The sequence below is a fragment of the Protobothrops mucrosquamatus genome, unplaced genomic scaffold, assembly GCF_001527695.2.
Source record: "Protobothrops mucrosquamatus isolate PMUCROS unplaced genomic scaffold, P.Mucros_1.0 scaffold_177, whole genome shotgun sequence".
NCBI classification, from domain to species: domain Eukaryota; kingdom Metazoa; phylum Chordata; class Lepidosauria; order Squamata; family Viperidae; genus Protobothrops; species Protobothrops mucrosquamatus.
Genome location: NW_015386253.1, coordinates 2,641,150 through 2,665,241, shown reverse-complemented (window position 1 = coordinate 2,665,241; position 24,092 = coordinate 2,641,150). Strand labels below are relative to the sequence as shown.

Below are 24,092 nucleotides of genomic sequence, written 5' to 3'. Positions count from 1 at the left end.
GGTTTACTCACTTACTGAGTTGGAATGAAATTAACAGCATGAATGCTTAATTAAACACAACTAAATAAACCCCATTTTCTGGGTTCACACAACATGCTAGAAAAAACACATTTGGTTCATCTTTGGTTTAGCCTGCTCTGCATTGAATAATCAAGTGAATTGTGGGCACCAGTAAGATACCAAAATAGGAAATGTAAGGAAGGCTTGTATACTGGAACTTTCTAATGCACTGTACCCTGTACAAATTATTACAATTTGGTGCATGGTGGCACAGGTTTCAGAAGCAAATAAAATAAAAAGATCGTCCAAATAACTACCACGATCCAAAGTTTCCTCTTCCACTGTTGCTAGGTTGCAATTCTCCCAAAGTTTCTGTGATAATAAAATGCACTGTCTTTAGGAAGCCTAAGCCTCCTTGTTCTCTCCAGCAGCTGATAAACTTTCTGTTTATCTTTCCAGAAAACTTCTTATTTGGAAACAATTTCTATTTCAGCAACATTTCCTTCTAAGTAAATGTGCAGGGGATGAATCACAGCCTGCAGCAGTTTTTAAAATCAACCAAAGGTGGAATGTTGGTTTCAGTCATGGAACCATCCCACAGACCACCCCACAGACTCAGGAAATATGATTTACTTACGAAGTCCACCCTTTTAAATATCCCATCAACGAAAGATCCATTAATATCCAGGCAGCCGTGTACCAGGGCTGTTTTTTTAAAATCTTCTACACTTCTTTTAAAGAGGGCATCCTCGTTCCTCTTAAAAGTTGAGGCACTGTGCGGAACAAGCCGCAGCACTCCTTTAACCTGCTCATTTTCTCCCCTCTGTGCTAGACAGGATCCCTCCCCGTGAAACGACATCTAATACAGGTCTCAAGAGGGGGGTAGAGAGGGGATCGGGGTCGAGGGAAGAGGAGCGATTTCGTCATCACTTGCCACAGTACGAGAAGCGTCAGCGTCTTAATGAGGCACTTCCTCATTAAGCAAGAGGAAGAGTTTTACCTGGGAATCGGGATTAGAGAGGGGGAGGAGCTGGCAGTGCCTCCTGTCTGGAGGAGGAAGAGGAGATCGCCGAAGTTGCTAGGAGTTCTTGCAGTTGCGTGAGCCACAAATAGGCAATTTAGCCTGCGAGGGTCGCAGCTACTGAACTTAGGGCAACTCCGCTGCGGCCGCGGAACAAAAGGGTGGAGATGGCTGCGGCTTGGTGGCTCGCACAGCCGCTTGCCAGGCTTGTGTTCGCTGCAGTGTTGGCCCTACAAGGGGCAGGTAAGCGGGGATCGGGTGCTTCTTTTTCTTTCCTCCTCCGCACGATCTCCGGGAGGGATGGAAAGCGAATCATGCTGCTGTTTCTCTTGAGTTGAAGGGAACTGGGGCGCTTTCTGGAAGCCTTGACAGGTGGGTGGAGAACAAATTACCAGGGCGCTCTTTGTTTCTGAAGAAGACTTTGGAACTTTAGACGCTTCCCACTTTTTTTTTCTTTATCTACACTCGCGCTGGTTGGTCAGAACTTTCCGTTTTTGAAATATATGTAGGAAGTTTTCGTACTAGTCGCCCTTTTTTCTACTCTGAGAACATGATTCGTTGGTTGCGTTCTCAAATAATGCTAAGTCTATACTAAGATAAGTGGTGTAAAATCTATTCATACTTCCTTCCCAGAAATTTTATCTCTTGAATCTGAAGCGATGGCGGCTTCTGACTTTCCTAAAAGATTGCTTTCAGTCTTTTGGAGTGCTTCTCCTACTTTGCTTAATGTCTTATTCTTTCAGATAATGCACCCGTTCTTGTATAGGTTGGAGTTCCTGGTCTGTTCATTCTCCGAATTCTATCTTTTAAGCAATTTCTGAATGCATTACTCTAATGCAATCTGGCTTTATTGTACACAAATTATAATCCCACTATGGGGGAGGGAATTATAAGGAGTCTGATAGTACTGGGCCGCAGTTAACTAAATCTTATCCTTTTTAATAAAATTTGTAAGTCAAAAAAGTTGCTACTAGCCTCCTTATGATTTTTTTGGCCAGTTCAGCTCTCTACCCACAATGTTTAGATTGTGGGAAAGTGGATCTTGGTGTATAGAGCCAGGGGTTCTCAACCTTGGCAACTTTAAGACTTGTGGACTTCAACTCCCAGAATTCCTCAGCCAAGATGGCTGAAGAATTCTGGGAGTTGAAGTCCACAAGTCTTAAAGTTGCCAAGGCTGGAGACTAAGAATCTTAACAATGTCCTCTATTTGGAGATATTCACCATTTGAAAATTAAGGCAGTTCCTGCTTGCAAGTAACAGCATTGGCCCATGTAAACCACATATGATTCTATAGATGGGATTCACAGAGGTGTGGGAACCTACCCCTCGGTCGGTGGATTACTCATTCTCACATAGTGCCCTTAAGAGATACAGGTAGTCCTCAACTTACATCAGTTCATTGACTGTTCAAATTTACAATGGCACTGAAAAAAATGGCTTAGGACTGTTTTTCACACTTATGACTGTTGCAGCATCCCACGATCATGTGATCAAAATTCAGATGCTTGGCACCTGGTTCATAGTTATGACAGTTGCAATATCCCATGGTCATGTGAACACCTTTTGTGACCTTCTGACAAGCAAATTCAATGGGAAAGCCATAGGAACTATGTTACTTAATTTAACAACTGTGGTGATTCGCTTAACAACTTGACAAGGAAGATTGCAAAATGGGGCAATTAATAATTGTCTCACTTAACAATAGAATTTTTGGGCTCAATTGTGGTAAATTGAGGACTACTTGTATTGGGTTTCATCATTCCCCTTTGAGTACGGCCAATGGAAATTGTTTGTAGGACACCTGGGGAAGATTAGAAGACAGAAGTAATATTTATTGCCCCCAAATGTTAAGAATATCTAATTCCTCCATTTCTGGGCCTTGCGTATTTTGTCCTTTTTTTCTTAAGAGATTTTATGGCTAGACAAGAAGGAGCAATAATTTTTCAAGCCATTTTTTTTATAGACAGTATTTATAGACACCATTCTCAGATATTTTAGTTGCTTATTGTTCCTTTGCCGTGGGACAGAAAATACTAGTTAATATGTTGTACTAAGCCATGGTTTATTTAACTTTGATTGTTTAATAAATCATAATAATCTAGTTTATTCAAAACTAATGATTTACAACACAACTATCAAGCTCACATACCTCAGTAAATTCAACCAAAAACACCACATTATGGCTTAGTATTATGGCATAGATACTAAATCTCACACACATTTGTGAGATATCTTACATTTTCCCATTAATCTTTAAATTGTGTCCATTAAATTGAATTAAGATGGAGCATCCAATGACATGTGGAAGCCCAGCCAATTTGATTTACCTAATTCTGGTTAAACTGCATTTTTGTAATATATGATTATTACATTAGGATGGGATAGAGGCTGATATTACAACTTGTTTGTTTTAATAGAAGGCATAACTTAGCTGTTGCCCTAGAAAACAGATCTGATAGGTTTTCATTACAAAAATCTCATTTCTTGAAAGTAGGAAGTATGGAACAATGGACCTAGTTAATTAGAATTTTAGTGGATTTGAGATCTTCAGTCCAGACTGGATAGTTTTGCAAAATGATAAATGCTGCTGTAACTCTTGATTTTCTGCACTGATCAAGAGTCCATTCTAGGAATCCACCTCTGATTTTAGGAACCAAAATTTAGGTAGTCCTCAATTTACAATCACAATTGAGGCCAACATTTATGTTGCTAAGTGAGACATTTGCCCCATTTTACAGTCTTTCTTAACACATATGTTAAGTGAAACACTGCAGTTATTAAATTAGTAACATGGTTGTTAAATGAATCTGGCTTCACCATTGCTTGTCAGAAGGTTGCAAAAAGTGATTACATAACATTAGGACACTGCAACCGTTATAAACAGGGCTTTTTTTCTCGGAGAAAAGGTGGCGGAACTCAAACCTGGCCACGCCCTCATCAAACCCTAGGACCGCCCCTTTAGAGAACAGGAATGCAAGTAAAATTTGGGAGGGGCTATTTCCGGTGCGGCCGGCCCGGAAAAAGGTGCCGGAACGCGGTTCCGCCGCGTTCCGGCTGAAAAAAAGCCCTGGTTATAAATATGAACCAGTTGCCAAGCATCTGAATTTTGATCACATGACCTGATGCTGCAATTGTTGTAAGTATGAAAAACAGTCATAAATCACTTTTTCAGTACCATTGTAACTTTGAATGGTCACTAAATGAACTGTTGTAAATCGAGGACTGCCTGTAGTACTGATTCTGAAAAGCATGCGTCATCAGTTCAGTGCATGTTCAGATCCAGAGAAGTGGTGATAGCTGCCCTGATTAAAATACTGTGGTAAAAGCATTATTCTGACTCTTGATGAAAAAGGTGTATTGGATTGACTAGAACTAGATCATTCCGTGGATCTTCAGTATTATAATGCATCTGAAACATTTATCTCCTGAGAATAAGTTACAAGCCAGTATGTTCTAATGCATCATTTCGCGGTGAGTCAGCTGATCAGAAGAAGCCTATTTATTGTCACATGCTCATTTGTGAACCCATTTATCTAGTATGATTATTGAGACTAGACTTAATGGTGGTCCTATTTTAAGATGGCACCACAGTGCAGACATTTGAAGATATCTATCTTGACACCTTCAAAGCATTGAAATGAACTGCTTCATTTGAAGGAATATCTTCTATGCATGCACAAATGTGCAGAAGACCTTTGAAGATCAGCAGAGCTGCTAGGTTGTATGTAACTTGGATGTTGTAAATGGAAGTGGCCCCACTTTGTTTTGCAGATCCACATCAAAGCAGCACTTTGTCAAAACCTTGATCAAAATGAATACTCCTTTGCTTTGAATATGCCTACCAATGTGAATATTATCAGAATGTTTTACAATACAACTTTTCTTCATCTGAGTTAGATAATGGAATATAAAGGAATTACAAACAATAGACTGCAAGATTTGCATGAATACCTGTTCTGAATTCAGGTCGTCCTACTTAAACTACTCTATTAAAAATGTACATCTATATTTTAAAATATACCTTTAAGTTGCTACATGTATGTATTGATTTGGGAGAGGTTTTCTTGCATCTTACTTTTGTCATTAATTGAAGCTGAGGAAAATAGCCATCTTATTATGTAGGACAATTTGAGGGATTCTCTTGTTCATTCGTCTAAAACATTTTTATATTGCTTCCCATTTTTTAAAAAAAAAATCTACAAGTACAAATAGCATGATAAGAATTGTAGCTATAGAGTTTTATGTGCCTTCCATTTATTTGTAAAATGTTTCAATTAATATTATTTGATTTTGACTTACCGTATTGTGTGGACTCATTTATGGTTTACTCAGTAAATCATGATTATATAAAATTTCTTTAGTTAATACAGGAAATTCTAACAGTGTATTCAGTTGCCCAATATATATTGCTCACAAAAATAAAGGGAACATTTTAACATGGAACTGAAGGAGTTTGCGTTCCCTTTATTTTTCTGAGCAGTATATTTGGGCTAGGACTGGGAACAGTGTCCAGTTAACCAGAAAACAACATGGAGGTACTGTTGCAGACATAGAAAGGTTTTTGATCTAGTTCTAGAAGCTTAGCTGTTTCTGTAGTCCATGGATATCTTGTTCACAAAATAAACCATGTAATATTTTGAATTCGGAGAACCCATTCATGTGGTTAGTGTATAATTCTCTCTGTTGGCTGGATTTAGAAAACTGGATTAAATAAATATTAGTAAGTGAGCTTGACGAGCTATCATACAAACACAGCTCATAGATGAAACTAACAAAATAAAGTACCCATTCTGATTAAAATGTATGGTTCATGGCTTAGTATGATGGTTCTAAAATCTGTCTTTACACAAAGGGAAAAAACAGACCAACCTATCAAAAATAGTGCCATAAAAAACAATATAGAAATACAAATTAAGATAGGCAAGAAAATGATAAGTGAGCACCTGTCCAGCCCAGACGAGTTCAAATCACCAGGACTAGATGGATTACACCCCAAAGTTCTCAAGGAACTGGCAGATGTGATCTCAGAACCACTGAACTATATCTTTCAAAGATCTTGGAGCACTGGGGAACTACCAGAGGACTGGAAAAGAGCTGATGTAGTTCCCATCTTCAAAAAAGGGAAAAAAATGGATCCAGGAAATTACAGACCTATCAGCCTGATCTCAATACCTGGGAAGATTCTGGAAAAGATAATCAAACAACGAATCAGCGAACACCTAGAGACAAACAAAATCACTACTAAAAGCCAACATGGGTTTGTCAAAAACAGATCATGCCAGACAAACCTTATTGCATTCTTTGACCAAGTGACAAAATTAGTGGATCAGAGGAATGCTGTGGATATAATTTACTTGGACTTCAGTAAGGCATTTGATAAAGTAGATCACAATCTACTACTTGATAAGATAGAAAAATGTGGGTTAGACAGCATCACCACTAGATGGATTCGTAGCTGGCTGACAGGCCAAACTCAGCATGTGGTCCTCAATAGAACTGCATCTACATGGAGGGAAGTGTGTAGTGGGGTGCCCCAAGGCTCTGTTCTAGGCCCAGTGCTCTTCAACATCTTCATCAACGATTTGGACAAGGGGATAGATGGGGAACTCATCAAATTTGCAGACGACACCAAGCTGGCAGGAATAGCCAACACTCCAGAAGACAAGCTTAAGATACAGGAGGACCTGGACAGACTTGAACACTGGGCGCTATCTAACAAAATGAAATTCAATGGTGAAAAAAGTAAGGTTCTACATTTAGGCAAGAAAAACCAAATGTACAGGTATAGTACAGGGGGTACCTTGCTCAATAGTAGTAAATGTGAGAGGAATCTCGGAGTCCTAGTGGACAATCACTTAAATATGAGCCAGCAGTGTGCTGCAGCTGCCAAAAAAGCCAACTCAGTGTTGGGCTGCATTAACAGAGGGATAGAATCAAGATCATGTGAAGTATTAATACCATTTTACAATGCCTTGGTAAGGCCACACTTGGAATACTGCATCCAGTTTTGGTCACCACGATGTAAAAAAGATGCTGAGACTCTAGAAAGAGTACAGAGAAGAGCAATAAAGATGATTAGGGGACTGGAGGCTAAAACATATGAGGAACGGTTGCTGGAATTGGGTATGTCTAGTTTAACGAAGAGAAGGACGAGGGGGGATATGATAGCAGTGTTCCAATATCTCAGGGGCTGCCACAAAGAAGAGGGAGTCAAGCTATTCTCCAAAGTGCCTGAGGGCAGGACAAGAAGCAACAGATGGAAACTAATAAAGGAGAGAAGCAACCTAGAACTAAGGAGAAACTTCCTGACAGTTAGAACAATTAACCAATGGAACAACCTGCCTCCAGAAGCGGTGAATGCTCCAACACTGGAAGTTTTTAAGAAGAGACTGGACAGCCATTTGTCCAAAATGGTTTAGGGTTTCCTGCCTGAGCAGGGGGTTGGACTCGATGACTCCAAGGTCCATTCCAACTTTATTATTATTATTATTATTATTATTATTATTATTATTATTATTATTATTATTACTACTACTACTACTACTACTACTACTACTACTACTACTATTATTATTATTACTACTACTACTACTACTACTACTACTACTACTACTATTATTATTATTATTATTATTATTATTATTATTATTACCCAGCCTCTTAAAATTATACATAAATGCATGTGAATAAAACGTATGATTCTGTGGGCTTAGATTTATACAAGAAATAAAAGTTAAATAAAAATTTAATTTTTCAAAGTTAAATTTTAATCTATACAGGTAGTCCTTGACCTACAACCACAATTGTAGAATTTCAGTCGTAAGTAATAAAAGTTATAAGTCAAGGCATCCACATGATCAGTCTGATTTTATCACCATTTTTATGGAGGTTGTTAAGCAAATCATGTGGTTGTAAGTCCAAATCCATTTTCCTGAATGGGTGGTTTTTTACCTGAAACTGGTAACCTCCCCCCCCACAAATTGTAGTCAAGTGATCACAGGACACTATAACCAGTCGTAAATGTGAGCTGGTTGCCAAGCACTCAAAATGTAGTCACAGGACCACAAGAAAGGTTGGTGGCGACTTTTTACAATGGCCAAAACTGCTTTAGGGTTTATAGAGCACCCTTTCTGTAACAGTCAAGGGCTACCTGTATATCAGAGGAGTTCTCAAAGTTTGTGGAACAGTAACTGCCCACTGCAGGGTGATGCAGGCAAAACCAGGCAAAATGTGATCTCTACTTATTCCTGCTTTGCTGGAATTGGGCCTCTAACCTGCTTGGATAGGCAAAACTGTGAGCAAATTTTGGAGGTGTACCCTCTTCTCCTGGACAAATCTGGTAAGGTTTAAACATATGGTAAACCCCTCTGGATCCTAACACAGAGTTTGAAAAACCCTGCTTTGGCAGGATGTAGCAAAATTGTGGTTTATTTACCAAATCATTGTGAATGTGTAAATTAGTTCAGTATATACTTTGGATCTTCCAAAAAATATGTATTATACAATCTTTTTGTTTCTTCATTATGACCACAATTGAGCCCAAAATTTCTGTTTCTAAGTGAGACTGTTGTAAGTAAATTTTGCCCCATTTTATGACCTTTCTTTTATTGTTATTAAGTGAATCACTGCAATTGTTAAGCTAGTAACATAGCTGTTAAGTGAATTTGGCTTCCCCATTGTGTTTGCTTGTCAGAAAGTGGCAAAAGGTGTTCACATGATCCCGGGACACTTCAGCCGTCATAAATATGAGTCAGTTGCCAAGCGGTGAATTTTGATCACATGACCATGGGGATGCTGCAATGGTCATGTGAAAAATGATAATGAGTCACTTTCTTCAGTGCCATTGTAACTTTGAATGGTCACCAAATGAACTGTTGTAAGTCGAGGACTATCTGCGTTAGTGATTATTTTGAAGGAGAGAAACATATTTAAATTTTGTCCTTGTACTTAATTGTTTAGTCATTATTTTAATAATTGGTTTATTCTTGCAGAATCCTTTGAGCCATTAAACAAAATCTCATTACAATATTTCATACTTTGTGCTCTAAATAGAGCTCTCATTTTGCAACATAAAATTGAAATTTCTCACCCAAAGAGGTCCCGAAATATAATGACACACTTTGAGAGACAGGAAATTGCATTTTTTAAAGTACTACTATATTTTGCTTCCTAATTGTCTTGATTCTGCACATATTTATCATGCTTAACATACCAGTGTTTCATTTGTTTGCTGGGAAAATCCAGAGTCCTAAATTCTGGGTTTGGAAAGCTTCCTTAATCCTAAAATAAATAAAGGCAAGCAAAACAGAGTCTGATATATTTGCACATCCACAAATTTAAATAGTTGTGATAAATCCTGATAAGGCTATAAGGCCACAGTGTCCAGGGTGGGGTTGGAGCTGTGATAGAAATTATGGGAAAACGGTAAGAAAACTGTCTGTAATGTGAGCAAGCCAAGTACAGTGATCATAACCTGCATTAAGGATGAGCTGTATTATATCAGTTAATTGTGCTGGTTATTTGAGCAAAAGCATGGCTTTGGGTTGACTATATTAGATGGCATTATGATTAAGCCTTTGAACTGTTGTGTCCCAAATTCGCAAAGGATATGAGTTGTTTTTCTGAAAAGCATCTTTCACTGTATGAAGAAACCCAGCATTCCTGCAGGTTTAAACCAAAGTGTTCTGCTTCCTACAGTAGAAAACAGATTGTTTTGGGAAGTTCTCAACTGAAATGCAAAGCTTTCCAGCTTTGTTCTGCAATCTAGAGCTAACTATGGTTGAATATAAATAACATAATTAGTGCTCTCTATAGCTGACATGGCTAATAATCCCTGACAGGTGTAAACTTTATGTCTTCTGAAATGTTTTTTTAAAAAAAGATATTTAGCCTTTGTAGTTAATACTGTTTCTTTAAGTGGTAAGTTCTGTTTCCTTATAAAGCATGAAGAAAAATGTTCTTTCTGACATAATAGCCTAAAACTGTCATAAGCTTTCTGGACATTTTGAACTTTCATATATACCAGTCCCAGCCAGCATGGCCAATGGCAAGAGGTTTGTTTGTTTATTAAATTTATATACTCCCCATCTCATTGTTTGGGATGACTCTAAGTGGCTTACAATGTAATAAAATAGAGATATAAAATCATTTTAAATATAAAAGCATATTAAAATTAAAAGAGATTAAATATAGAATAAAAGACCATGAGTTTAAAGTGGAGCAGCAGTGGTGCCTTCTCTGTCACTGCACCAACCATATCCAGCCTAAGGTTATGGGATATGTGGTATAATTTTCTGTTTCTGAGCTGAACCAATAATGTGGAGACTCGGGGTCAAATTACCGCTTGACCATGAAGTTCACTGGATGGCTTTGTGCCAATTATTTAATTACTGATGTAATTTATTTTGTAGAGTTCTTGTAAGGCTGGAGATTTCAAGCCATGAAAACTGTCTTACACAGAATAGAATTTACATGATGTACACACATTCATGAGTGGTGTTTAGTATATTATTGCCTTGTAGAAGAGTGTGAAAAACTGCTTCTGCCAATTGGCATAGGGATTGAAGAGTGGCATGCAACCATAGGGGTTGTAGGTGGCCTGAGGGTATTTCTTTCACCTATAACTCACTATTTTAACTGTTTTTCTGTTCTTTACTCTGTAAAGAACTTTGCTTTTAATTATGTTTATTTACATGATTTTATGGCTTGCAAACTGTCCAGGGTTACTTGGATAGTACGATGGGTGGTGTCTAAATTTGATAAATAATAAATATATAGAATATTGTGGTGATAGCCAGTAGTGATTTATATTAACTTCATCTGAAAGTTCAGCTTCTCTTTTGTCTGAGCTTTGCAAAATACTACACAGCTTCATATTCCTTCTTTGTCTTTCTTCCCAGTGTATAAGCAGGAGGTTGGCAACAAGATTAAGGAATCCCTAACAAACTTAGAGGAACGATAATGTAATGTATCCAGCTGTCATATTTTCTGTAAGCTAGTTTTTCTTTCATTTCAAAGGTACAAGTTTGCCAATCTGAATTTGAGATTAAAACCTTTTCAAGTTGTGCAAACTGCCATCATTTTAGTATCTACTAAAATGATCCTGTTGGATCATCATTTCAGAGGTATTTCTTTTCATTATAGAAAGTTGGCCGGGAGCATTGGAAATGATGATCACCTGATTGTTGCTGACTACAAGAGCACTGTAGTGGCCACAATTTTGCCAAATTTTAATCCCATGGGATTTTGAATGGGTTCTGTAAATTAGCCCATCTGAGATACATTGATTCAAAAATTATCATCCTATGATATACCACATTGCCCAATTGAAGGTTACAAACAGTCAAACAGACAGCAGAGTTTAGTAGCATATAGATACAAGTGTTGAGGTTTTAAAGTGCTGCAGCAGCTTTGACCAATAATCAATTTGAATATTTTTGTTAAATGAACCATTGTTTCAAAAGATATTTTGTTTTCTGAAATGAATTATTTCATTACATTGATCACAACATAAGGAATACAGACTTCATGTCAGTTAAGCTAAAATTCCCTAGTCGTAATCAATTTTTTTAGGCAACTCTACCGAAAAAACATGCAAGCATCGTATAATACCCAATTTCTTGAACTTGCTGACGATATATAATATGTTGATGATTTGTTGTTACAATGAATAGATGAAAGCCAGCTGAGCTTTCTGGAAAGTTTTCTGATTCAGAATTTTTTGTAATTCCTTTTTAGTCACAGTTAGAAAAATAGTGATGACTTTAAAATACTGTTTTCTAATACTACCTAGTTAGTATTCTGCCAATTTTTCCAGTGTTGAATGGCAAAAGGATCTACAGATAGTCTTTAACTTACGCCCACAACTGAGTCCAGAATTTTTGTTGCTAAGTGAGACAGTTGATAGGTAAGTTTTGCCCCATTTTACATCCTTTCTTGCCACAGTTGTTAAGTGAATCACTGCAGTTGTTCAGTTAGTAACACAGTTGTTAAATGAATCTGGCTTACCTATTGACTTTGCTTGTCTGAAGGTTGCAAAAGGTGATCATGACTCTGGGACACTGCAACAGTTATAAATATGAGTCAGTTACAAGTGTCTGAATTTTGATCACGTGACCCTGGGGATGCTGCAGTGGTTGCAAGTGTGAAAAACAGTCATAAGTCACTTTTTTCAGTGCCGTTGTAACTTCAAATGGTCACTAAATAAACTGTTATAAATCGAGGACTCCCTGGAGTCTGGAGATTCTCAGTCATCCAAGTCATGGTTGTCCCAAAGGTACTTTTCAAAAGGCAACTGGGCTTTCTTGGTTTTTTTCCTTGAAAACATTTCGCTTCTCATCCAAGAAGCTTCTTCAGTTATTCAGTCCAGTTGTCTTTTGAAATGCACCTTTGGGCCGAGCACTGCCTATACTTATGGTCATTAGAGCTAGAAGAAGCTATAAAATTATATTGAAAACTTGGAATAAAAAGAAATTAAAGCTATAGATTAGTAGCCATTTACATGGGAGGAATGTCTTTTACAGGTAATCCTTGACTTACTGCCTCAGTTGAGCCCAAAATTTCTGTGGTAAGTGAGACATTTGTTAAGTGAATTTTGCTCATTTTACGATCTGTCTTGCCACGCCTGTTAATTGAATCATTGTAGTTGTTAAGAATAACATGGTTGTTAAGTAAATCTGGCTCCCCCATCGACTTTGCTTGTCAGAAGCTTGCAAAAGGTGATCACATGACTCTGGGACACTGCAACCTTCATAAATATGAATCACTTGCCAAGCATCTGAATTTTGAATCACTTTATTCAGTGCCAATATAACTTTGAAAGGTCACTAAACAAACTGTTGTAAGTTGAGGAGTATCTATATTTTCTGAATAGATTTATACAGGCTTATGCTTACATTGAGGTTTTTTTTCATATAATACAGATAATCTTTTACTTACAACAGTTCGTTTAGTGACTGTTCAAAGTTACAATGGCAGTAAAAAAGTGACTTATGACCATTTTTCACATTTACAACCATTGCGCTACCCTCATGGTCACGTGATCAAAATTCAGATGCTTGACAACTGACTCATATTTATGACAGTTGTAGTGTCCTGGGATCATGTAATCACCTTGCTTGTAACTTTCTGACAAGCAAAGTCAATGGGGAAACCTGGTCCACTTAACAACCATGTTGCTAATTTAACAACTGCAGCGATTCATTTAACTGTGGCAAGAAAGAATGTAAAATGGGCAAAATTCACTTAACAAATGTCTCACATAGCAACAGAAATTTTGGGCTCAATTATGGTTGTACATCGAGGACTACCTGTATTGCACTTTATAGGGATCTCATTGTACCAACTGTGAATGAAATATCAGCATGGTCTCCTTTTTTTCCTGACCTATTGATCCCTAATGCTCAAAGGTGGCTAAAATAGATTGCCAGGTACTTTGCAGATATTTAGATTACGTCTAGCACATTTCTAAATTGTCTGTGTTCATTTGAAGTCCAAATTGTGGGAAGTGCATTGTATTGGCAAGATAGTGAGGACTGTACTGAAGGGAAATAACAGAGTAATGGGTATCTGCAGTGGCTTGTTGTCTTTCTTTTGCCCGTAACGGTAATTCCCAGAGATCCAACAGTTTGTCTGTGGGATAGTTTAAATCTAAACATTGTGTAAATCCTAAAATGTTTTTTTTAAAATTTTGTTGACTGTGGTTTGGAAACCATGATTTATGGTATAAGCACATTGTGCCATAATTTATGGCAAGTGTGATTTATTCAGTAGATGTACTGAAGCAACCATGGCTTAATGTAATGTATGAACCCAATCTATGTTTTCTCCCCATTCCATGAAGAGCAGCGACACATCAGAACAAGCATATAAAGAGGCACTTCTTCCTTGTCATCTGTACTATTTTTGTTGAGAGATTGCATCATAGTTGCATCTATCACCAGTCACATTGGTTTCTTGCTTAAAGTGAACATTTTTCATTTTAGGGGTTACAGTTAATTGTGAAATGTCATCTTGCAGATGCTTAGTTGGGCTTACCACTCATGCCTGGTTGGTTGAGATACAGTAGCTGGTTTTAATTGTCTTGCTAAGATCTAAAATGTGTTTTGGGCCTTGATTTTGGCTTAGCATGCTAGTTGAGCTTGCTAATATGTGTTTGAGATGAGAAATGAATGTTGTGGGGAAAGCCCACAGTACAGATCCTTCCTTGGCATTTCCGTAAGCTAAGCAACTTCTGATATTTAGGTTCAAGGTACACAGGACAAGAGGAGTGCCAATTTAGCAGGTAGTTTGAAAGAAAGATTTCCAATTGTTACTGAATATTTGCAAAACTTTTGTGAGTACCTTCCCTTAGCCTGGCTTCTTTCTTTGGGCCAGACTGATCACGTCCTTGTGTTTCCTTCTTCCTTTCCTTTTCTGTGTTATATGTAAAGTGTTAATCATAATATAGTTTATTTTCTACCATTGGAAACACCAAAATTATGCTTTTGTTTTGTCTTGTCACACCTTTTTAATGTAACAAATTGACTGCCCGCAATGCCTGTATATTGTCAGACATTGAGACTGGGCCAAATTTTGCATTTAGTCTACAAGATTTTAAAAATGCAAATCGTACCAACTGAAAGCATAACTAACACAGGCATTTGTGTTTTCCTTTGCCACAGTCCTGAGAAACTGTTTACTTCGGACTAGAGTTCTTTTGTGCCATATAAATATCAGTTCAGGACAGACTTCAAGAGGTTTTTTTTTAACCTAGTTTGATCTTAATTATCATTGTTTATTGGAAGTTTTGAAAGTATTTGTAATATGGATATTACATGTTTTTTCTCCCAGAATGCTTTTGATCATCAGGCCTAGATTATGGGCTTAGATTTCTCACAGATTATGAATATTTTCCTACAATGTCAGCATTTTAAAAAAATTAACTGCAAAGCAAATTAATCATGTCCTTGAAATATATGGATATCTGCAAAATTCCTGTTTGTGACTTTTTCCTTCTCAGAGGTATTTGAGTGTATTGGATTCCATAATATAATCATCTCCAACCTCAAACTCTCTCAGTGTTGGCTAGAAATGACAGGAATTGTCTTTCAATTGTCCCTGAAAACAAAAACAACCAGCGCTAAGCTAGTTGGTGGTAGTGTGCTGGACTAGAAGGTACTGGCCTAGAAAACAGGAGACTTGTGAATTCTAACCCTCACTTAAGCCTGAAAACCAGCTGGTTGACTTTGGGCCAGTTATTCCCTCAGCCCAACTGTGAGATGTAAAAACCCCAAATTTTGATACTCACAATACGAAGACAAGTCTGGTTAACAAAACAAAGGTTTATTGGAGAATAACATAAAAAGAATAAAAAGAAAAGAGAAAAGAGAAGAGAAGAGAAGCGTTTGCAAACGGGCCTCCTGAACCCTTCCCTATGGATTGGATTTCCAGGAGCACTCTGGCCTGGTTTCAAATTTTGCATTTTATACCCCTACACATCTGAGAAGCTCTTTCATCTTTATAAAGTACTTTGAAGTTGTACTTTGTTAACCTGACCTCTTCAGTCCATCTGCTGTTATCTTGTTTATTTGTAATTTTCACCTAGGGTTAAAATCCCCTCTTTGATAGTGATTTCTACTCAAAGTGTAAGTTCCTGTGTCCGGAGGATTTTTAGGCAGTAAACATTGAACAAACTTTCTCACACATTTGGCAGTGCATTGCTACATTTGCGTTACAGTGTTACATTTGTGTTAAATAGACAGTCTCATATATTGGCATTACATTTCTACAATTATTTTTCTACAATTTTATAAAAGAATAACTTTTATTTCCTTCACAACCCACCTCATAGTTCAGTGGTGGCAAACCTATGGCACGGGTGCCAGAGGCGGCACTCAGAGCCCTCTCTGTGGGCACGCGCGCTGTCGCCCCAGTCCTAGGCCTTCAGCTGGGTTTTATAAAACCTTTTCGCTTTAGGCCTCCGTCGCCGTGTGCAAAAAAAAAGTTCAATCAGTCAATTTCAACTTCTCGTGGGAAAAAAAAGATCTTGCAAAGTTGGAATTGATTGATTGAACTTTTTGGTCCCACCCAGTCTGCCGTTACCACTGCAGCCACGCCCACCCAATGGGCCATGCCCATCCAATGGGCCACACCCACCCCGCACCCGACGAAGCATAAGTGGGTTTTGGGTTGCAGTTTGGGCACTCGGTCTCTAAAAGGTTCGCCATCACTGTCATAGTTGTTGTGCGGAAAATAGAAGGTGGGGGAAATATTTGTTGCTTTCAGTTAAAGATAAAACGGCAGAATAAAAATATATAAAAATATATTTTTATTGAAATAAAAATTGAATTGAAAAAACATATCAAATGGTTCAAAGTACAGATTGTACAAAGAAACAGAAGAAATAATAGATCATATACTCATCTCATGCAGGAAGATTGTACAAACTGATTATAAATAATAATATTACACAAAATTATTCACTGGAATATCTATAAATTTATCATGTGCCAGTGAAAAATAAGTAGAAAATATAGTTGAAAAAGTAATTGAAAATGTGAGAGTTAAAGTGTTGTGGGATTTCAAAATACAACTTTGGCACATGATACTTCTGGTTTAAGTGTAATTGAAAATAAGGAAGTGTGGAAAGTGTGGACAATTGATTTAGCCACACCAGGAGATAGTAAAATAGAAGACAAAGAATTGGAGACCACAAAGTATCAAGATCTGAAAACTGAAGTTGAAAGATTATGATATACACTGGCCGTAGTATTTCTAGTTGGCATATTGAGCGCTCTATCAAAAAATCTTGGCTAGTACTTCGAAAATCTGCACGTTGACAAAATTTTCATCCATCAATTTCAAAATACCACTCTGCTTAAATCCATATATATACTACTCCAATATATTACAATATCCTAGATTCTTTGGAAGAACTTAATGCATATGAAAGGCAAACCAGCTAAACAATTGGCAGCTCTGATTTCACATTATGTATATAATAATAATTAAAGTTATTTTGATGACACAAAAAATAAAAAAATAATTGTTTCTGTAAGGACTCGTTTCAACTAACCACCCAAGAAAGCAGAACTCTTGAAACAGGCATTGTCTCAAAAGGATACTTTTATTAGGGGGTCAGTGACAGTAGGGAAGTCAAGGCGAGATCTGGGGGAAAACCCGCCGAAATGGTATAGTTAAGCAAGCAATATTCCTCCTCCCACCAAAGTCATAATGTCCATTTGAAATCCAGCCAATCCACAGGTGTTCTGAAGACTGGGTAACTGGCACAATTGGTGTGCATCTCAAAAGTCTTCTCCAATTTCGTTTCTCTGATAAGGGAGACACATTCCTTTCTCAAGGCGATGGAGGCAGCAAGAGAGAGTAGAAAGCGAAAGATATCCCAAGCTAATGCAAGGCTCCCCCTCACCCAACAGAACGGCAGGCCCCAAAAGTAGAATATACATGCAAGGTAAAGAATAAGGATTTGGGGACCTGACAGTTTTTTAACCTCTCTTTCCATGGATTTTTTTTCTGTGTTGAATTGCTTTCACACTGACAAGGGGAAATGGAAGGATGGCAAATTTTAAACACGAGAACTTGGTTAGTGGAAGTCAGATCTGGTCAGCTAATCATCTCTATCACCTTATAGTTATTTCCAAAATTGAAGGCTTCTTGTGGTTTGTGTCTTGTGAAACTGACTCTGGGTCTCTTCCCCTTCTCTTCTCCAGGTTTGTATTAGGTTTCTAACATAAGGCTAATTGCAAAACATTTGCATTTCTTGTAAGAAAGCTTCTATAAACCTATAAGTGATATTTTCCTGGTGAGTGATCTTTAAATAACTTTTTCAGGAGCTTGCTGAGGTCTTGGAAACATGTTAATCTTTGCATCTTTATGTGTGCATAAGCACGTGTACACAAAGGTTTCATAATATTCTTCCCAAGAACACTGGAATAAACTGTGAAAGTGAATGTTGCAACAGTTTCCTTTGCTTTTGTCAAGAGTAGACTGTTTCTAATAAACAGCCATTTGTTTGCCTTCTCTTTCTCTATGTCTTATGATGTTCAGTTTATTTCATTTTCACTTAGTGTATATCAGATATGTCAAACACAAGGCCCGCAGGACAGGTACGGCCCGCGAAGGGCTCAGATTTGGCCCCCAGGGCTGTTCCAGAAATGGCAAGGGACTGGCCCCTGCTCTCCAGCCCAGGCCCACCCCACCCCACCCCAACAGGAAATGGCGAGCGCTCAGGGGCTGGTGGTGTGCAGGAAAACAGCTGCAGTTCATTTGCTTCACCAGTCCTCCTGGCCTCGCCTCACCCTTCCTGGCCTCACCCCGTCATGCCTGGCCATGCCCTGCTTTATTGGGCCTCTCCTCATCTGGCTCTGCTTTGCTGGGCCTCACCTCACCATGCCCAGCTCCACTTTGCTGGGCCATGCACCATAGTGCCGTTGAAAACAGTGGAGTCTGTGTGTGTGACTGCCTTGCCTGCATCAGCCATGCTCTCCATGGCGCGCTACAGCTGATCCGAGGTGGCAGACCAGACACCGAAGCACTCCTGAAAACAGCAGAGTCTGTATCCGCAACTGCTATTCATTCACCCGTCACGCTGCGAGGTTCGTCATGCTGATTGTGCCGGTTCCGCCGCTCATGGCTGCAGGCCTTGAGGCTTGTTGTACCAGATCAGCCTCAAGGCCTGCAGCCATGAGTGGCGGAACTGGTGCAATCGGCACAGCGAACCTCGTAATGTGACGAGTGAGTGCATAGTAGGCGCGGACACAGACTCTACTGTTTTCGGCAGTGCCGGCCACCTCAGGTCAGCTGTTTTCGGTGTGTGGCCGGCCACCTCAGGTCAGCTGTAGCGTGCCATGGAGAGCATGGATGATGTGGGCAAGGCAGGCCCGCACACAGACTTCGCTGTTTTCAGTGGCGTGCCCCCCCCCGTGCTTTGCTAAATTGATCACCTGGCTAGAAATGAGGTTTAGCAGGCCAAGCGCGTAGGCAGAGGCAGAAGCACAGGGGGAGGCGGGCTGGGGAGGCGGGCTGTGCAGATTCCCCGTACGTGAGACCAGGATTTTTTCCCCCTCTGCTGGATTTTCGCTGCCATACTGTTTAACTTTCTTTAAAGTTTACTTGATACAGAATGGGAAGGATTCATATTTAAAGAAAGTTAAACAGTATGACAGCGAAAATCTGGTAGCGGGGGAAAAACCCCAGTTTTTAAAGACACCAGAGTGGTGTGCATTTACGTGCTAATCCCCTTATTTGCTGCAAAGCCAGATTGGAGTCCTCGGCCCACTCCTTCCAGCCCATTTCAGAACTGGCCCAAAAGCAAAGGGAATGGTTCCCACCCCACCTGATCGCTGCAGGGCTTCGTTTCCAAAGACCCTCTGCACAGGCTCCAGACAAAACTCTTGGACTGAAAAAGCAGCAATGGGAGCAAAGGGCTGTTCAAAGGAGGAGGAAGAAGGAGAAAGTGGGAAAAGTCACTACCGAACAGGTGAGGTGCGACAGGTATTGGGGCATAATAAGCCTGACTGTGGGGGCCCTTCTGCATGGTAAACGGTTGCGGGGTGCATGGGACAGCTTCCCCCACCTGCCTCATGGCAGCGCCTCTCCCCGCCTCCCCCCTGCAGAGAACCAGTTGTTAAATTATTTTAATCCCACCACTGGATTTAGATGTATTTAAACTTTTGTTTCTTCTACCTAATTTATTAAATCAACGTTTAATTCAAAATTAAATGTTTTGGAGAAATTCAGGGTGGTTTGCAAGAAAACTCTCAAAGACAGTTATTGAAAAGCATCACCAGCTCTGCTTAAAACAATATTAAAAGTGTGGTATTTTAAGAAATAAAAATAGTAGTAGTAATTTACTTAGTGCTGTTTGACTAAAATATGCTGTTGTTCTACATATGCCTGGCTGAACAGTGTGTGGTGACATGATAGCAGCGTTCCAATATTTGACAGGTTGCCACAGAGAAGAAGGGGTCAACCTATTTTCCAAAGCATCAGAAAACAATAATAGATGAAAATTAATCAAGAAGAAAACTAGCCTAGAACTAAGAACTTGTGAAAACAACTAACCAGTGAAAAGCTTGCCTTCAGAAGTTGTGGATGCTCCATCACTGGAGGCTTTTAAGAAGAGATTGGATATTCCATTGTCTAGAATGGTATAGGTCTCCTGCTTGAGCCGGGGGTTGGACTAGAAGACCTCAAAGGTATCTTCCAACTCTGTTATTCTTTGAGAGAAGCACTGCCAACCTCTCCCCATCACCTCGTCCCTTCCTGGGCACAGAGAGAGGGGAGGAGGGGAGGGAAACAGGAAGGAAGGAAGGAAGGAAGGAGATGGGAATGAAAAGGAGGGAGGAAGGGAAGGAAGGAAGGAAGAAGGAGGAAGATTGGAATGAGAGGGAGGGAGGGTCTGAGGGAAGTCCTGCCTTAGCACTTGGCCACCAGCAGCCCTGCTGCCCTTTCGCTAACCCCTGGTGGTCTCCCATCCTATTGCTGAGGATGCTTTGGTTACAAAGCTAGGTCTCCTTGCATGGAAAAGGAGTGGGCCTTCCTCTGAACCACGCACTTTACCCTCCTGCACCCACCATGAGCAACCTGGCCAAGGAAAGCGAGCACAGCAGCAGCAGCCTTGAGGAGGAGGTAAGCACAGCTGGGTGTCCCATTGGGGAAGTGGGGCTAGGCTAGGCTAGGCTGGGCTGTGGGGGTCCCTGAACTCGATGGCTGGGCACTTGACCTCCGCTGCCCAGGGCTATTGGTAGCCTGTGCCACCGTCCGTCCCCCCCGCATAACCTGAGATGGACGGTGAGGCTCCTCCAGTGGACCATGCCCCGGCGCTTGCCCTGGTCCCACCCTCCTCCGCTGGAGACCCTCGGATCCACCCCAGTCCAGCACAGGCCTGCACAGGCGCTCCTGGCGCAAGCGATGTTGAGGTGGCCATGCCCACCCAGTAGGCCATACCCATCCCAGCCACGCTCACCCAGTAGACCACGCCCATCCCAGCCACACCCACCCGGGCCCCCAACGGCAACCACAATGCTGATGCGGCCTTAGAGTTTTGGATGTCTAGGCCTTTATGTGTCCCTACATGGTTCCTTCCTACCAATTGTTTGTTTTATTGAAGCATGGGAGAACTGAACTCTCAGAATCCAGTCTGTCATGCTGAAACACTTATTTATAATAAGCTTTAAAAATTCTCTTCTTTTAAGAATGATGTATACTTCCTGTAATACTAATAAGAATACATGTGGGAAGAAACATAGGAAAAAGAAAAAATTCATTATGAATCATAATTATAAATCAAATTTGTATTAACTTTTTATATCCTTGTTAAATTTGTTAGTCCTAAGCATAGAACGTGCAGAATACTCATGCTGTGCTTCCAGATATTTAGTGAGTAGAGATTTTGATTATCCTTCCTTTGGGCTTCACATTTTTGCTATTCAAATGAGATTGCTTTGGATCAACAGCTGTTACTGTTCTGAACAATGGGAAATGATATATGCAATAAAAGAATCACTGGATAATAATTGAGAATGATCATTTCTATTAGCTGCATTTTTTATTGGGAAAGAGATGCTGACTAGGTTGATGGGTAGTTGGAGAATGGAGTAGTTTTCTCAGCAACTTGGACAAGATTTTTGTAATGAGTCAGCCAAGGTTTTAACACAGTGAATAATGTGGAATAACTATAGCCACAAAAATTGTTTGGTTGGCTTACGTGTTTCCAGTGCGATTGTAGAAAGACAAATGTGTCTATGGAAACAAACAAAAAATAATCAGGAATTCGCTGGAATCTTTTCTGACTAACAGATCTTGTGTATGTGTTAAACCAACCTATCCTCCCCCTCATCATTTAAATCCTACATCAGTGTAACCATTCTGTGCATCTAATGGAATGAGCTACTGCTCTTAAAAGCTTATGCCTTTTAATAATTAGAAAAGATGTAACCCAATTTTTTATGATTAATAGCAATAGCACTTATATACTGCTTCACAATACTTTACAGCTCTCTATAAGCGGTTTATAGAGTCAGCTTGTTGCCCCCAACAATCTAGGGCCTCATTTTACCGACCTTGGAAGGATGGAAGGCTGAGTCAACCTTGAGCCGGTGATACTCGAACTGCCGAACTGCTGGCAACCGACAGTCAGCAGAAGTAGCCTGCAGTACTACATTCTAACTACTGCAGCGTCAAGGCTCAAATTAAGTGATTTACAGGGCAAAAACTGTTTGAAAACTATTTTCCTAAAGTATGTAATTCTAATAAACAATTAGATTTAGAGAAAGCACAAGATTTAGAGAAAGTTAGTATGCCTTTTCAACACATCCACTACTTTCTCCATACAACTTGTTTTGACCTTCAGCTTATACCTGAGAAAGGCCAATTGATAATCATTTGAAGAACATACTTGGTTTGAAGGTCTGCTTTTGCTTATCTTCAGTATATTTTATTTTGAAGTATATTAGAATGTACTATTCTTTATTGTAATGTTAAGCCTTGTAGCACTTCTTTAGCTGCTAAACACAGCATATGACCATGCTAAAAGTTTAGTTGCATTTGAGTAGAATGAACCCAACCTGACTTTGATTTTTTCCCCCTGAGTATGATGTGTACAGGTAGGCCTTGAATTAGGAGTGTAATGGAGCCTGCACATTCCACTCGTAAGTCGAAAACTCGTGGGGGTGAATCTCGTACCTCGAACAAGAAAACTCCCTTCTTGTTAAAACATATGCGGCTTGTTAAGTGCACATGAGGTATCTCAGGGTGGGGAAGGCCATGGGGCGGCCTAGTGATGGGACAGGTCCTCAAGGCCTCCCTGACCCACTAAGATAGCTCATGCTTTCTCCTCCCTTTTTGCTGTGCGGGACTCACTTACATTGAAAAGATCTGTCTTCTCTCTGCCATGGTTCCTGCTTTTGAGGAACAGGAGAGTTGATGGAAGCCCCTGGATTACGTAATATCATGTGAGTTCAGGCACCGGTCCTCTTTTGCAGAGAATAGGTACCTGAATTCTCGTGCTGTTTGCGATGCCTGGATCCAACCTCTGGAGGCATGTAAAAGCTCCCCCATCTCCATTCCGGGCCTGGAGGACCCCTTCAAGGTTTGGATCCAATCTCTGGAACTCCTTTCCAGGTGACAGCAGCTTGGAGGACCCCTCCGAGGCGTGGATCCAACATTCGGAGGCATGCAGAAGCCTCTCCTGGCCTCTGTTCTGGGTGGCTTGGAGGAGGCCTCCAAGGCTCCGGGGACAAAAAGGTCACTTTCCCCCCCCCCCCAGCGTGGCGAGCTCCGGCAAGCTGGATGCTGGTGCAAGGGGCCTGGCCTTCTCACTCAGTTGAAGGCTTCATGCCTGCCCTCAGGCAGAAAGGAGTTGGGGCACGAGCAGGAGACAGGCATCGTTCACATAGAGAATGAAAGTTTCTGAGGTCCATGATTTGGCGCAACTTCAAACACTCGTGCGAGATCACAGACTCCAGAAACTTCCATTCTTGGCATAAAAAGCATTTTTAAGCTGATTCTCCTTTCCTCAAAGGGAAAGAAACTGGCAAAAAGGTAAGTGAGTCTGGCGCAGCAGGAAGGGAGAGGGAAGCAGTTATGAGGAGTGGGGGGAATAGGGTGAACGTTGGAGAGCCTCTGCAGTCGCTCATAAGGGCAAACGACTGCCGGGGTGCTGCAATATTCGTAATTTTGGGACTTGTTCATAAACACTAGGGGGCGCTGATCGTGTAATTTCAAACGAGCGTTAAGTGAACGCTCATAACTTGGGGATTACCTGTACTATGCAGTGTTCCAGGTTCCTTTAAAAGTTCTCACAATACCATGTTTTCTTAAACTGATCTCTGCAGGTAGGCAATGGATCTTTTCTATTTGCTAATTGTAACAGATTTGTTAGTTTTAATTAGCGTGTCAGCTGGTGATTTTTAAGAAGGTTGTGGGTGTTTAATGGAAAAAACGAATGTTCATACTTTTCTTTTTTGAAAAAAATTTACAAATCTTAAAAGATTGTATTTTGAAATTTTTTTTAAATAGAAACAGTGGTAGCTTTCTTTGTAACATTTACCTTAGATCCAATCTCTGTGAA

At 40.0% G+C, this 24,092-nt stretch overlaps 1 protein-coding gene across 1 annotated transcript in view; it reads left to right on the top strand.

Moving 5' to 3' along the window:
- The first annotated feature begins 1,055 nt into the window (after positions 1-1,055).
- CDCP1 (CUB domain containing protein 1) overlaps positions 1,056-24,092 on the top strand; it is a 40,886-nt gene continuing 17,849 nt past the window's right edge. The window contains exon 1 of the mRNA XM_029285524.1: positions 1,056-1,264. Within this exon, the coding sequence (XP_029141357.1) occupies positions 1,189-1,264 (76 nt within the window). The 5' untranslated portion in view covers positions 1,056-1,188. The remainder of the gene's footprint in view (positions 1,265-24,092) is intronic.